The sequence below is a fragment of the Pseudophryne corroboree genome (genome assembly GCF_028390025.1).
Source record: "Pseudophryne corroboree isolate aPseCor3 chromosome 11 unlocalized genomic scaffold, aPseCor3.hap2 SUPER_11_unloc_8, whole genome shotgun sequence".
Taxonomy (NCBI): domain Eukaryota; kingdom Metazoa; phylum Chordata; class Amphibia; order Anura; family Myobatrachidae; genus Pseudophryne; species Pseudophryne corroboree.
The window spans coordinates 101,896-118,040 of record NW_026967484.1 but is presented as its reverse complement, the minus strand read 5'-3'; the positions used below and the strand labels follow the sequence as shown (position 1 = coordinate 118,040).

At 46.2% G+C, this 16,145-nt stretch overlaps 1 protein-coding gene across 1 annotated transcript in view; it reads left to right on the top strand.

Moving 5' to 3' along the window:
- The window catches only part of LOC134982206 (neural-cadherin-like), a 203,617-nt gene that overhangs the window by 166,594 nt on the left and 20,878 nt on the right, over positions 1-16,145 (top strand). Inside the window, exons 27-28 of the mRNA XM_063948707.1 lie at positions 7,238-7,404; positions 14,311-14,569. Coding sequence (XP_063804777.1) covers positions 7,238-7,404; positions 14,311-14,569 — 426 coding nt within the window. The remainder of the gene's footprint in view (positions 1-7,237; positions 7,405-14,310; positions 14,570-16,145) is intronic.

Here is a 16,145-nt window from a genome sequence, read left to right as displayed (position 1 = left end):
CATGGTCGAAACAGATGCCTAAAATCTTTGTCTGTGAACTGGCCGGGGGGAGGCTGTCCGGAAGGCAAAATTCCCCGCCTTCCTTCCCCATCCAGAAAACGTCACACTTCTCATGGTTTATTCTGGAGCATGAAGCTTCAGAGTATTCACAGATGAGATTTTCTACTTCACGTGCCTCTGCCACTGATGACAGAACCACTGTGACATCATCTGCGTAAGGCCACTACCTTCAGAGGGAACTCCGGTCCCAGCTGCACTCCTCCCACTGCACCGTTCTCTACCCTTCTGATGAAGGGATCGATCGCGAATACATATAGAAGGGGGCTCAGGGGGCATCCCTGACGAACACCAGAGCTCACCCCAAAGGTAGGACCCACCCAACCATTAACAAGTGGGAAGCTCTCGGCCTGACTGTATATTGTTCTTAGCCAATTCACCACCCTGACTGGAAAACCATACCTTTCAAGCAAGGCCCACAGGTACTCATGATTTACTCGGTCAAAAGCCTTAGACTGATCTAATGCCAGCAAGTACTTTCCCCATTTCTCAGCACGGCACTGCTCTATGGCCTCCCGGACGCCAAGGACTGCACTAAAGGTGCTGCGGCCCTTCACAGTACAGTGCTGAGATGGCGAAAGCAGTTGTTCAGAAAATTCCAACAACCTATTAAAAAGTACTTTTGCCAAAATCTTTCTATCTGTATTGAGAAGGGCGATGGGGCGCCAGTTCTCAATGCGAGATGGATCCTTACCTTTGGACAACAATATGAGAGCAGATAACCTCATAGAAGGAGGGAGAATTCCCTCGTCCAGGCACTCATTATATACTTCTACAAGGCGGGGAATCAAGAGGTCTGCAAAAGCTATATAAAACTCAGATGTTAACCCATCTGGGCCTGGAGACTTCTTTAAATTTAACCCATCAATCGCCTTCCTGATTTCCTCTGCTGTCACATTATTACCCAAAGTTTCAATAGAGGCATCTGGGTTACAAAGACCAGGAGTCTCCCTTAGAAATGTTTCCATCTTTTCTCTGATAAGTGGCTGCTCAGACAAAAGATCGGAGTAATAGGATCCAATAACATTCAGGATGCCTTCCTTGTCCTCTTGAAGGACACCCTGTCTGTCATACAGACCCCTCACCTCCTTCACCTCGACTGATTTTCCACAGCTCTGGTAGGGATCAGGTGAGTGGTACTTTCCAAAATCCCTCTCCAGAACCAAGGAATCCAGTCGGTTATACTGATATTCCTTCATCTGAGCTTTCACCCGGGAGATTTCCCCACTATCTCCACACTCAGAGATTAAGAAATATAATTTCCTTCTCAGGTTCTGATAGATATTCCATCTTATCAAGTTCTTTTTTGCTACCAGCCTACGGAAGAGTCTCCGAATTCTCTTTTTAGTTTCTTCCCACCACTCAGATCTACTCCAACCCGCCTCCAAAAGTGTTTCCTGGGATTGAAAGAAGTCTCTAAAGGATTGTCTAACCCTTTCTTCCTTTAGGAGCTCAGAGCTCAAGCGCCATAGGCCCCATCCTTTCTGAGTAGCTTTTGAAGCATTCAAAGTAATAGAGAGAAAAGCGTGATCAGAGAACTCTACTAGCTTTACCTCTGGAGGTAAAGTTTTCGAAGTTCCCTTAACAAAAAACCTATCTATCCTAGACCTACGACTACCACTAAAATAGGTGTAACCCGTGAGGTCTGGGAAATGGCGAACATGCACATCCACCAGACCGGCCTGTCTAACCATGCTAACTAAAAAATTGGAATCAGGACCCAGTGTTGTCCTTGAACCTCCCCTGTCTTTTGGCCTGATAATGGTGTTGAAATCACCTCCAAAGACAATCTGCTGGGCCGTAAAAAGGAACGGTTTTATCTCCCTGAAGAGACATTTCCTGTCCCATGAAGACTGTGGCCCATAAATGTTAATGAGTCTCAGGTCATGTCCCCTCAGGTTGACATCCAAAATCATACACCTACCTGCCTGTAATTCTATAACCTTGTGCACGGTTACCATACCAGTAAAAAGTACTGCCACCCCACCGTACAGCTCGGCCGCAAGAGACCAGTAAGAAGGCCCACGCCTCCACTCACGCTTCACCTTGTGGAGGGTGTCCAACTTAGTAATTCTAGTCTCTTGCAAAAATAAAAAGTCAATCTCAATCGTATTGAAAAAATCAAAGGCCAGAAAACGAGCACGTTCAGAAATTACGGAAGCCACATTAATGGTGGCACATCGTATGGGTTGGGGATCCATGTTTCTTTTGGTTATAGAAGCAGAACCTTGCTCACTTTTCCTTTACATCTTTCCCTGACCCCATATTTGAAGACCCGGATCCTTGTGTCTCTTTCCCTTTGGGAGGGGTTTCCCTCTCCCCAATGACACCCAACATGTCATCCCCCTTGCCTAACCCTTGGGACAGGCCATCCTTACTCTGTGAGGGTCCAGGATCTGGTGGTTTACGCTCAGACCTGTGTGTCAAGCCTGGAACCCCCAGTGAATCACATGCAGGTGCCCCACTTGGTTTAATTATTGAACCAGAAGAGTCCATGTTAATCTCTTCTTCCTCCACCTCTTGAGTCTCCTCTATTACCATTTCATCAATAGGAGTATGCCCGTTTCCAACCTCTGAATCCCTGGCCACCTCTTTTTCCACCAACTCTGTGCCCATGGGGTCCCATTCTAGACCCTCCTCCCCTCCGCTTTCTCCACTATCATCTTCTACCAGTACTTGGTATTTCTTTTTCCTTCTTTTACCTTTACCCTTTTCAAGAGTTACCCCTTCAGATGTTTTTTTAATCTGTTTTGCTTTTTTTTTTTACTCACTCTGGGTACAAAAATTGGTTCCCCACCATTCCTTGCCACCTCCCCCTCCTCTTCCTCATCAGTGGAAAGCACATCAAATCTGTTAGTAAGGATTACCTGCTCATCATCACCTTTCCTCTTTTTTTTATTGTTACCGTTTTTCACCATTTGAAAGGCATCTTCCTGGTCTACAGATCTCCTTGTCCTTACTCCCACAAAAACTGGTCCCTGTTCTTTTCCCTGACCTTCTTTCTCATTCCTAGTTGTTTCCTCCCTCTGCTCTCTCTCACTTTCCATATTGTGACTTGCCCAGGGGCACCTGCTGTAAGGATGGCCATCCTCACCACACAAATTACATTTGACATTACTGCAATCCCTGGAAACATGTCCGATTTTCCCACATAATGTACATTTGGTAATATTACAATCACTGCTCATGTGTTGAAAATCCCCGCATTTGAAGCAGGTGCGGGGTTGCCCTGAATAAAAACATTGAACACGATCTCGGCCTATATATGCAGCAGAAGGCACATGTATAAAATCTCTGTCCGTACTTTTTAATTGGACCATGGCTGACCACGCTCCCCCCCAAACTCCCATTGTAAAACCAACCTTGATCAAGTTGGACTGTACAGTACAGAATCTGGATAACCAGAACAATATATCCTGGGCAGGAATTGATTCGTTCCTGACCAAGATTGTCAGTTTAACTTTATCCTGTTTAGTAACCAAGTTTGTTTTATAGCTACTGTAGGGTGCCACGGATCTGCATGCCTGCCACTTCGTCCAAAATGTCTGCAGTCCCTGATAGGACAGGAAGCTTACATCAAAATCTGGTGTCTTAACTGGATGGATGCAGGCATACAGATCCGAGGCATGGAACCCAAGACTGAAAATCATTTCCAGGAACACTTCTTTAGTGGGAACTTCACCTGTTCCTGCCCATTTAAACTGTAAAAGATTTCTTCTTTTACTGACCTGACCAGGCCCGACCATTACAGGTGACACATTATTAATAACATTTGGCCTTGCATCCACGTTAGCATAAGACATTGTACCGGGAACAGGCTGTTCATTCACATTTCCAATAGCATTTGCATTAACCACATTTATATTGCTTAACCCTTCGCGCCTCTTTTGTTCCTGGCTAATCAATTCAACAGCAGCCTTGGCCCTGGCTGAGGCAGCCATCTGTCCATATACAGACTGAATAATGTCTTTACCACCATCTGGTAGAGTACTTTTGTCTAGTGCTGGCATACCCTGTGCTGTACTGCAGGATTGCACAGTGTCCCCACCAGCATTAACCCCCAGAGCCTCCCCAGTCACTGGCACATTACTGACATTCACTGATTTACTTTGTACACCGGACTTTAATTTTATTTTTTCTGAATTTTTGGCCAACATTAGTTCTGCTTTAATTACCTCCATGCGCAATTGGAAGTCTGTGCGCTTTTCCTCTTCCTCAAGGTCATCTAATGTACTCATCACTACAGAAGGAGGCCCCACTGCTGGGGGAGCAGGACCAAGCTGAGCTGCTGCTGATGTGGTAGGCACCTGTGACCCCGCATGGACCGGCACACCTGCATTCTCCTGCACACCACTGTCAGTCTCCAGATCAGTCAGTAGGCCAGGGTGTGCACTGCTTTCTGTCCTCACTGGAGCCTCTGTAATCATGCTCTGGACACCACACCCTTCTGCTTCCTGAGAGCTCATCTGCATAGACACTTGCAACACCTGAGCTGCAGCTTGATCAGGTAACTCATGCTCTGCTGCTTGATCAGGTAACTCTTGCACTGCTGCTTGATCAGGTAACTCTTGCACTGCTGCTTGTGCTGCCATTTCTTTGTCTTTTCTCTCTTGCCGCTTTTCATGCAGCTTGCTTTTTACCTTTTCCAGGTCTTTAGAAAGTGACTTGATGGCCTCTCTTAGCACAGGTCTTTCCCATTTAAAGCAAGAGTATCTTCTCTTTTTCTTATCAGTGGTTCTTGCACTTATTCTTTTTGATTCTTTCTGCAGCTCCTCCACACTGAGGCTATCAAAAGTCTCTTCCTCATCATCAGTACTTCCAGGAGACTCAGGCACATTCTCTTTGGCATCAAAGGGCTTCATCCCCTCCCCCACTACTTCACTGTCCATAGGGCAGACAGCGGCTGCTGCCACTCCACCCCATGTTACAGCACATGGGGGAGCACCCTCGGACAGTTTGGGGGGATTTGAAGGCTCTAGTTCCTTCACTAGAGCCACACCAACAGGGCTGGTAGCAGCTACCACCGCTCGATCCTGTGTTTCCTCACACATGAGAGCAGCACCCTCCGGTATGTTATGGGGAACTGACTGCGACTCCAGTTGCCTCACTAAATCCTCACCATTAGCACTGCCACTGCTGCCTCTTCTGGATGTCCCCGACTGGCCAGCCGCACAACCTGTCAGGGCACCGGATGTCTTTAGTCTGGCTGTTGGTTTAGGGCCCGAGCCATGGCCTGCACTCAGGGAGCTCTCTCCCCCAGGAGGATCCATCCCCCTGGGGAAGCCAGCAGGAAAACTCCCTGCAGCACAATATCACAGCTACCACTGATGGAACTCTCCTGCACACACCTGCTCACAGCACAAAGGGGCGGTGACAGGATGTGAGGAGGGGAATGGAGGCAGCAGGAAGCCACAGACTGAGAGTTATATAGTGGTAGGAGCAGGGTCCCCAGCAGCACAGAGTATATCAGGAGATGAGTGATGTGTCAGTGAGGACAGGGCTGCATGTGACAGGGGCAGTGACATGATGTGAGGAGGGGAATGGAGGCAGCAGGAAGCCACAGACTGAGAGTTATATAGTGGGAGGAGCAGGGTCCCCAGCAGCACAGAGTATATCAGGAGATGAGTGATGTGTCAGTGAGGACAGGGCTGCATGTGACAGGGACAGTGACATGATGTGAGGAGGGGAATGGAGACAGCAGGAAGCCACAGACTGAGAGTTATATAGTGGGAGGAGCATGGTCCCCAGCAGCACAGAGTATATCAGGAGATGAGTGGTGTGTCAGTGAGGACAGGGCTGCATGTGACAGGGACAGTGACATGATGTGAGGAGGAGAATGGAGGCAGCAGGAAGCCACAGACTGAGAGTTATATAGTGGGAGGAGCAGGGTCCCCAGCAGCACAGAGTATATCAGGAGATGAGTGATGTGTCAGTGAGGACAGGGCTGCATGTGACAGGGGCAGTGACATGATGTGAGGAGGGGAATGGAGACAGCAGGAAGCCACAGACTGAGAGTTATATAGTGGGAGGAGCAGGGTCCCCAGCAGCACAGAGTATATCAGGAGATGAGTGATGTGTCAGTGAGGACAGGGCTGCATGTGACAGGGGCAGTGACATGATGTGAGGAGGGGAATGGAGGCAGCAGGAAGCCACAGACTGAGAGTTATATAGTGGGAGGAGCAGGGTCCCCAGCAGCACAGAGTATATCAGGAGATGAGTGATGTGTCAGTGAGGACAGGGCTGCATGTGACAGGGGCAGTGACATGATGTGAGGAGGGGAATGGAGGCAGCAGGAAGCCACAGACTGAGAGTTATATAGTGGGAGGAGCAGGGTCCCCAGCAGCACAGAGTATATCAGGAGATGAGTGATGTGTCAGTGAGGACAGGGCTGCATGTGACAGGGGCAGTGACATGATGTGAGGAGGGGAATGGAGGCAGCAGGAAGCCACAGACTGAGAGTTATATAGTGGGAGGAGCAGGGTCCCCAGCAGCACAGAGTATATCAGGAGATGAGTGATGTGTCAGTGAGGACAGGGCTGCATGTGACAGGGGCAGTGACATGATGTGAGGAGGGGAATGGAGGCAGCAGGAAGCCACAGATTGAGAGTTATATAGTGGGAGGAGCAGGATCCCCAGCAGCACAGAGTATAACAGGAGATAAGTGATGTGTCAGTGAGGACAGGGCTGCATGTGACAGGAGCAGTGACATGATGTGAGGAGGGGAATGGAGGCAGCAGGAAGACAGACTGAGAGTTATATAGTGGGAAGAGCAGGGTCCCCAGCAGCACAGAGTATATCAGGAGATGAGTGATGTGTCAGTGAGGACAGGGCTGCATGTGACAGGAGCAGTGACATGATGTGAGGAGGGGAATGGAGGCAGCAGGAAGACAGACTGAGAGTTATATAGTGGGAGGAGCAGGGTCCCCAGCAGCACAGAGTATATCAGGAGATAAGTGATGTGTCAGTGAGGACAGGGCTGCATGTGACAGGGGCAGTGATATGATGTGAGGAGGGGAATGGAGGCAGCAGGAAGGAACAATCACTATATGTCTTGAATGGTAGCTGGAAGCAGCATCAGCAGAGTAGTGTTGCGAGATGCATCTACATGTTATCATCATTTGTGCATTCATTAGTAATACCTCTTGTATTTTCCTATATTTTGTTGCTCATCCTTTTGCAGATGTTATGGAATATTTCTTCCAATCTGGAAGTTTTATCCAGTACAGGTTTCCTCGCCTGTTGCACCCACAGAGGACGCATTTCCAGGCAATGTTGAGAACACGTCAGTCCAACAGCATTATCCTGAGCCTGTCGTCCAGGGACCAAACGGAGTACATCATCCTGCAGGTAACAGGAGGTTAAAGTGTAGCCTGGTGTCTAGTGCTCCCATTCCACATAAATGTGACCTGCGGTGCATATACCTTACTAGGTGCTGCACATACCTTTCCTGTGCTGTATATACCTTACCTGTGCTGCATATACCTTACTAGGTGCTGCATATACCTTACTAGGTGCTGCATATACCTTACTAGGTGCTGCACAAACCTTACCTGTGCTGCATATACCTTACTAGGTGCTGCACAAACCTTACCTGTGCTGCATATACCTTACTAGGTGCTGCATATACCTTACTAGGTGCTGCACATACCTTTCCTGTGCTGTATATACCTTACCTGTGCTGTATATACCTTACCTGTGCTGCATATACCTTACTAGGTGCTGCATATACCTTACCTGTGCTGCATATACCTTACTAGGTGCTGCACAAACCTTACCTGTGCTGCATATACCTTACCTGTGCTGCATATACCTTACCTGTGCTGCATATTACTTACTAGGTGTTGCATATACCTTACCTGTGCTGCATATACCTTACCTGCGCTGCATAGACCTTACCTGCGCTGCATATACCTTACCTGCACTGCATATACCTTACCTGTGCTGCATATACCTTCCTAGGTGCTGCATTTACCTTAACTGTGCTGCATATACCTTACTAGGTGCTGCATATACCTTACCTGTGCTACATATACCTTACTAGGTGCTGCATATACCTTACCTGTGCTGCATATACCTTACTAAGTGCTGCATATACCTTACCTGTGCTGCATATACCTTACCTGTGCTGCATATACCTTACTATGTGCTGCATATACCTTACCTGTGCTGCATATACCTTACTTGGTGCTGCATATACCTTACCTGTGCTGCATATACCTTACTAGGTGCTGCACAAACCTTACCTATGCTTCATATACCTTACCTGTGCTGCATATACCTTACTAGGTGCTGCATATACCTTACTAGGTGCTGCATATACCTTAGCTGTGCTGCATATACCTTACTAGGTGCTGCATATACCTTACCTGTGCTGCATATACCTTACCTGCACTGCATATACCTTACTAGGTGCTGCATATACCTTACCTGTGCTGCATATACCTTACTAGGTGCTCCATATACCTTACCTGTACTGCATATACCTTAACTGTGCTGCATATACCTTAACTGTGTTGCTTATACCTTACCTGTGTGGCATATACCTTACTAGGTGCTGCATATACCTTACCTGTGCTGCATATATCTTACTAGGTGCTGCATATACCTTACTAGGTGCTGCATGTACCTTACCTGTGCTGCATATTCCTTACTAGGTGCTGCACAAACCTTACCTGTGCTGCATATACCTTACCTGTGCTTCATATACCTTACCTGTGCTGCATATACCTTACTAGGTGCTGCACATACCTTTCCTGTGCTGTATATACCTTACCTGTGCTGCATTTACCTTACTAGGTGCTGCATATACCTTACTAGGTGCTGTATACCTTACCTGTGCTGCATATACCTTACTAGGTGCTGCACAAACCTTACCTGTGCTGCATATACCTTACCTGTGCTGCATATTACTTACTAGGTGTTGCATATACCTTACCTGTGCTGCATATACCTTACCTGCGCTGCATATACCTTACCTGCGCTGCATATACCTTACCTGCACTGCATATACCTTACCTGTGCTGAATATACCTTCCTAGGTGCTGCATTTACCTTAACTGTGCTGCATATACCTTACTAGGTGCTGCATATACCTTACCTGTGCTGCATATACCTTACTAGGTGCTGCATATACCTTACCTGTGCTGCATATACCTAACTAGGTGCTGCATATACCTTACATGTGCTGCATATACCTTACTAGGTGCTGCATATACCTTACTAGGTGCTGCATATACCTTACCTGTGCTGCATATACCTTACTATGTGCTGCATATACCTTACCTGTGCTGCATATACCTTACTAGGTGCTGCATATACCTTACCTGTGCTGCCTATACCTTACTAGGTGCTGCATATACCTTACCTGTGCTGCATATACCTTACTATGTGCTGCATATACCTTACTTGGTGCTGCATATACCTTACTAGGTGCTGCACAAACCTTACCTGTGCTTCATATACCTTACCTGTGCTGCATATACCTTACTAGGTGCTGCATATACCTTAGCTGTGCTGCATATACCTTACTAAGTGCTGCATATACCTTACCTGTGCTGCATATACCTTACTAGTTGCTGCATATACCTTACCTGTTCTGCATTTACCTTACCTGCACTGCATATACCTTACTAGGTGCTGCATATACCTTACCTGTGCTGCATATACCTTACTAGGTGCTCCATATACCTTACCTGTGCTTCATATACCTTACCTGTACTGCATATACCTTAACTGTGCTGCATATACCTTAACTGTGTTGCATATACCTTACCTGTGTGGCATATACCTTACTAGGTGCTGCATATACCTTACCCGTGCTGCATATATCTTACTAGGTGCTGCATATACCTTACTAGGTGCTGCATGTACCTTACCTGTGCTGCATATTCCTTACTAGGTGCTGCATAAACCTTACCTGTGCTGCATATACCTTACTAGGTGCTGCATATACCTTACCTGTGCTTCATATACCTTACCTGTGCTGCATATACCTTACTAGGTGCTGCATATACCTTACCTGTGCGGCATATACCTTACTAGGTGCTGCATATACCTTACCTGTGCTGCATATACCTTACCTGTGCTGCATATAACTTACCTTTGCTTCAAATACCTTACCTGTGCTGCATATACCTTACTAGGTGCTGCATATACCTTACTAGGTGCTGCATATACCTTACCTGTGCTGCATATACCTTACCTGTGCTGCATATACCTTACTAGGTGCTGCATATACCTTACTAGGTGCTGCATATAGCTTACCTGTGCTGCATATACCTTACTAGGTGCTGCATATACCTTACTTGTGCTTCATATACCTTACCTGTGCTGCATATACCTTACTAAGTGCTGCATATACCTTACTAGGTGCTGCATATACCTTACCTGTGCTGCATATACCTTACCTGTGCTGCATATACCTTACTAGGTGCTGCATATACCTTACCTGTGCTGCATATACCTTACTAGGTGCTGCATATACCTTACCTGTGCTGCATATATCTTACCTGTGCTGTATATACCTTACCTGTGTGGCATATACCTTACTAGGTGCTGCATATACCTTACCTGTGCTGCATATACGTTACTAGGTGCTGCATATACCTTACTAGGTGCTGCATATACCTTACCTGTGCTGCATATACCTTACTAGGTGCTGCATATACCTTACCTGTGCTGCATTTACCTTGCTAGGTGCTACATATACCTTACTAGGTGCTGCATATACCTTACCTGTGCTGCATATACCTTACTAGGTGCTGCATTTACCTTGCTAGGTGCTGCATATACCTTACTAGGTGCTGCATATATCTTACCTGTACTTCAAATACCTTACCTGTGCTCCATATACCTTACTAGGTGCTCCATATACCTTACTAGGTGCTGCTTATACCTTACCTGTGCTGCATATACCTTACTAGTTGCTGCACATACCTTACTAGGTGCTGCATATACCTTACTAGGTGCTGCATATTCCTTACCTGTGCTGCATATACCTTACCTGTGCTTCATATACCTTACTAGGTGCTGCATATACCTTACCTGTGCTGCATATACCTTACTAGGTGCTGCATATACCTTACCTGTGCTGCATATACCTTACTAGGTGCTGCATATACCGTACCTGTACTTCAAATACCTTACCTGTGCTCCATATACCTTACTAGGTGCTACATATACCTTACTAGGTGCTGCATATACCTTACCTGTGCTGCATATACCTTACTAGGTGCTGTATATACCTTACCTGTGCTACATATACCTTACTAGGTGCTGCATATACCTTACTAGGTGCTACATATACCTTACCTGTGCTGCATATACCTTACTAGGTGCTGCATATACCTTACTAGGTGCTGCATATACCTTACTAGGTGCTGCATATACCTTACCTGTGCTGCATATACCTTACTAGGTGCTGTATATACCTTACCTGTGCTACATATACCTTACTAGGTGCTGCATATACCTTACCTGTGCTGCATATACCTTACTAGGTGCTGTATATACCTTACTAGGTGCTGCATATACCTTACTAGGTGCCGCATATACCTTACCTGTGCTGCATATACCTTACTAGGTGCTACATATACCTTACTAGGTGCTACATATACCTTACTAGGTGCTGCATATACCTTACTAGGTGCTGCATATACCTTACTAGGTGCTGCATATACCTTACCTGTGCTGCATATACCTTACTAGGTGCTACATATACCTTACTAGGTGCTGCATATACCTTACCTGTGCTCCATATACCTTACCTGTGCTGCATATACCTTACTAGGTGCTACATATACCTTACTAGGTGCTGCATATACCTTACCTGTGCTGCATATACCTAACTAGGTGCTACATATACCTTACTAGGTGCTGCATATACCTTACTAGGTGCTGCATATACCTTACCTGTGCTGCATATACCTTACCTGTGCTGCATATAACTTACCTTTGCTTCAAATACCTTACCTGTGCTGCATATACCTTACTAGGTGCTGCATATACCTTACTAGGTGCTGCATATACCTTACCTGTGCTGCATATACCTTACCTGTGCTGCATATACCTTACTAGGTGCTGCATATACCTTACTAGGTGCTGCATATAGCTTACCTGTGCTGCATATACCTTACTAGGTGCTGCATATACCTTACTTGTGCTTCATATACCTTACCTGTGCTGCATATACCTTACTAAGTGCTGCATATACCTTACTAGGTGCTGCATATACCTTACCTGTGCTGCATATACCTTACCTGTGCTGCATATACCTTACTAGGTGCTGCATATACCTTACCTGTGCTGCATATACCTTACTAGGTGCTGCATATACCTTACCTGTGCTGCATATATCTTACCTGTGCTGTATATACCTTACCTGTGTGGCATATACCTTACTAGGTGCTGCATATACCTTACCTGTGCTGCATATACCTTACTAGGTGCTGCATATACCTTACTAGGTGCTGCATATACCTTACCTGTGCTGCATATACCTTACTAGGTGCTGCATATACCTTACCTGTGCTGCATTTACCTTGCTAGGTGCTACATATACCTTACTAGGTGCTGCATATACCTTACCTGTGCTGCATATACCTTACTAGGTGCTGCATTTACCTTGCTAGGTGCTGCATATACCTTACTAGGTGCTGCATATATCTTACCTGTACTTCAAATACCTTACCTGTGCTCCATATACCTTACTAGGTGCTACATATACCTTACTAGGTGCTGCTTATACCTTACCTGTGCTGCATATACCTTACTAGTTGCTGCACATACCTTACTAGGTGCTGCATATACCTTACTAGGTGCTGCATATACCTTACCTGTGCTGCATATACCTTACCTGTGCTTCATATACCTTACTAGGTGCTGCATATACCTTACTAGGTGCTGCATATACCTTACTAGGTGCTGCATATACCTTACCTGTACTTCAAATACCTTACCTGTGCTCCATATACCTTACTAGGTGCTACATATACCTTACTAGGTGCTGCATATACCTTACCTGTGCTGCATATACCTTACTAGGTGCTGTATATACCTTACCTGTGCTACATATACCTTACTAGGTGCTGCATATACCTTACTAGGTGCTACATATACCTTACCTGTGCTGCATATACCTTACTAGGTGCTGCATATACCTTACTAGGTGCTGCATATACCTTACTAGGTGCTGCATATACCTTACCTGTGCTGCATATACCTTACTAGGTGCTGTATATACCTTACCTGTGCTACATATACCTTACTAGGTGCTGCATATACCTTACTAGGTGCTGCATATACCTTACCTGTGCTGCATATACCTTACTAGGTGCTGTATATACCTTACTAGGTGCTGCATATACCTTACTAGGTGCTGCATATACCTTACTAGGTGCTACATATACCTTACTAGGTGCTGCATATACCTTACCTGTGCTCCATATACCTTACTAGGTGCTGCATATACCTTACCTGTGCTGCATATACCTTACTAGGTGCTACATATACCTTACTAGGTGCTGCATATACCTTACCTGTGCTGCATATACCTAACTAGGTGCTACATATACCTTACTAGGTGCTGCATATACCTTACTAGGTGCTGCATATACCTTACCTGTGCTGCATATACCTTACTAGGTGCTGCATATACCTTACCTGTGCTGCATATACCTTACCTATGCTGCATATACCTTACTAGGTGCTGCATATACCTTACCTGTGCTGCATATACCTTACTAGGTGCTACATATACCTTACCTGTGCTGCATATACCTTACTAGGTGCTGCATATACCTTACCTGTGCTGCATATACCTTACTAGGTGCTGCATATACCTTACCTGTGCTGCATATACCTTACCTGTGCTGCATATACCTTACTAGGTGCTACATATACCTTACCTGTGCTGCATATACCTTACTAGGTGCTGCATATACCTTACCTGTGCTGCATATACCTTACTAGGTGCTGCATATACCTTACCTGTGCTGCATATACCTTACCTGTGCTGCATATACCTTACCTGTGCTGCATATACCTTACTAGGTGCTGCATATACCTTACCTGTGCTGCATATACCTTACCTGTGCTGCATATACCTTACTAGGTGCTGCATATACCTTACCTGTGCTGCATATACCTTACCTGTGCTGCATATACCTTACTAGGTGCTACATATACCTTACTAGGTGCTGCATATACCTTACCTGTGCTGCATATACCTTACCTGTGCTGCATATACCTTACTAGGTGCTGCACGGGCTCCTGGCGGTGTCCTATAACTTAGGCGATGGCGATTACTCAGTCACGCTCCCCAGTCACAGGATTGATTCCGGGGAGTGGACAGATATCAGTTTGGAGAGAGTACAAAATGAATTCACTCTCAGCGTGAACGGAGGAGGGGAACATGAAGACATCACCGCGACACACGGGACCTACAAGGAAATTAAGGTGGATCCAAACCGCATCATTCTCGGCAATGGCAACCTGCAAGAGCTGAGTTTTCAGGGTAACGTCCATTTCTCTCCTCTCACAATGTCTAGTAGAGTCAGTTAACCCCCACTGTCACTGCAGGGTGTCAGGATATCCAGAAATGGATTACCTGCTTATTCTGGCAGTGATTTCATCTGTTCTGAGAGCACCCTGACCTGCTGTGTGATAATGATCTTCATTTGGGAGCCTGATATCTTTTCCTGCAGCGACAGTACATGCGGGGTGAGAGGCGGCAGGATGTATGTTTTAGCAGGAGATTAGTGGAGAACAGTAGAGTGTGGGGGAATGTAAGAAGCTGCCGTACGTTACAGGTTATACCTTTGTATATGTACTCAACAGATTCTTTAATAACATGGTGGAAATTACACTTTTAGTTCATAGTAAGCAATCTCTTTAGGCAGCCCAATGCAAAAAAGCGCATTATAAAAGCAGCTTTGTGGTTGCTAGGGGTTACAGCATATTTGCAGATCATTATTAAAGTCACTAGTGTTTTTGACCCCTTATTGCTGGGTCGCGTGCCTGGACAATGCCTTAGAAATGTGTTCTGCATCCTGTAGATGTTGTGCCCGCTGTTGCCACGCTTTATATTTCTTGTGTCATCCTTTTCCCTCTTCTCCCTCATCTCTCTCCCTCCCCCTTTTACCCTGTCTCACTCTCTCCCTCATCTCTTTTCCTCCCTCTTTTACCATCTCACTCTCTCCCCTTTTCTCCCTTATCTCTTTCCCTCACCCTTTTAGCCTGTCCCACTCTCTCCCTCGTCTCTCTCTATGTCCCTTTTACCCTGTCTCTCTCTCCCGTCTTCTCCATCATCTCTCTCATTCCCCATTTTACTCTGTCCCACTCTCTCCCCTCTTCTCCCTCATCTCTCTCCCTCCCCCTTTTACCCTGTCTCACTCTCTCTCTTCTCTTTTTCTCCCCCTTTTACCATCTAACTATCTTCCCTTTTCTCCCTCATCTCTCTCCATCAACCTTTTACCCTGTAACACTCTCTCCCATCTTCTCCCTCATCGCTCTCCCTCCCCCTTTCAGCCTGTCCCACTCTCTCCCCTCTTCTCCATCAACCTTTTACCCTGTCTCACACTCTCCCATCTTCTCCCTCATCGCTCTTTCTCCCCCTTTTACCGTCTCCCTCTCTCCCTCCCCCTTTTACCCTGTCTCACTCGCTCCCTCATCTCTTTTCCTCCCCTTTTATTCTCACTCTTTATCCTTTTCTCCCTTATCTCTCTCCCTCCCTCATCTCTCTCTCTCCCCCTTTTAGCCTGTCCCACTCTCTCCCCTCTTCTCCCTCATCTCTCTCTATCCCCCTTTTACCCTGTCCCACTCTCTCCCCTCTTCTCCCTCATCTCTCTCCCACCCCCTTTTACCTAGTCCCACTCTCTCCCGTCTTCTTCCACATCGCTCTCAATCCCCTTTTTACCATGTCTCACTCTCTCCCTCATCTCTTTCCCTCCCACTTTTACCCTGTCTCACTCTCTCCCCTCTTCTCCCTCATCTCTCTCCCTCCCCCTTTTTGCCTGTCCCACTCTTTCTCCCTCCCCCTTTTACCCTGTCCCACTCTCCCGTCTTCTTCCTCATCGCTCTGCCTCCCCTTT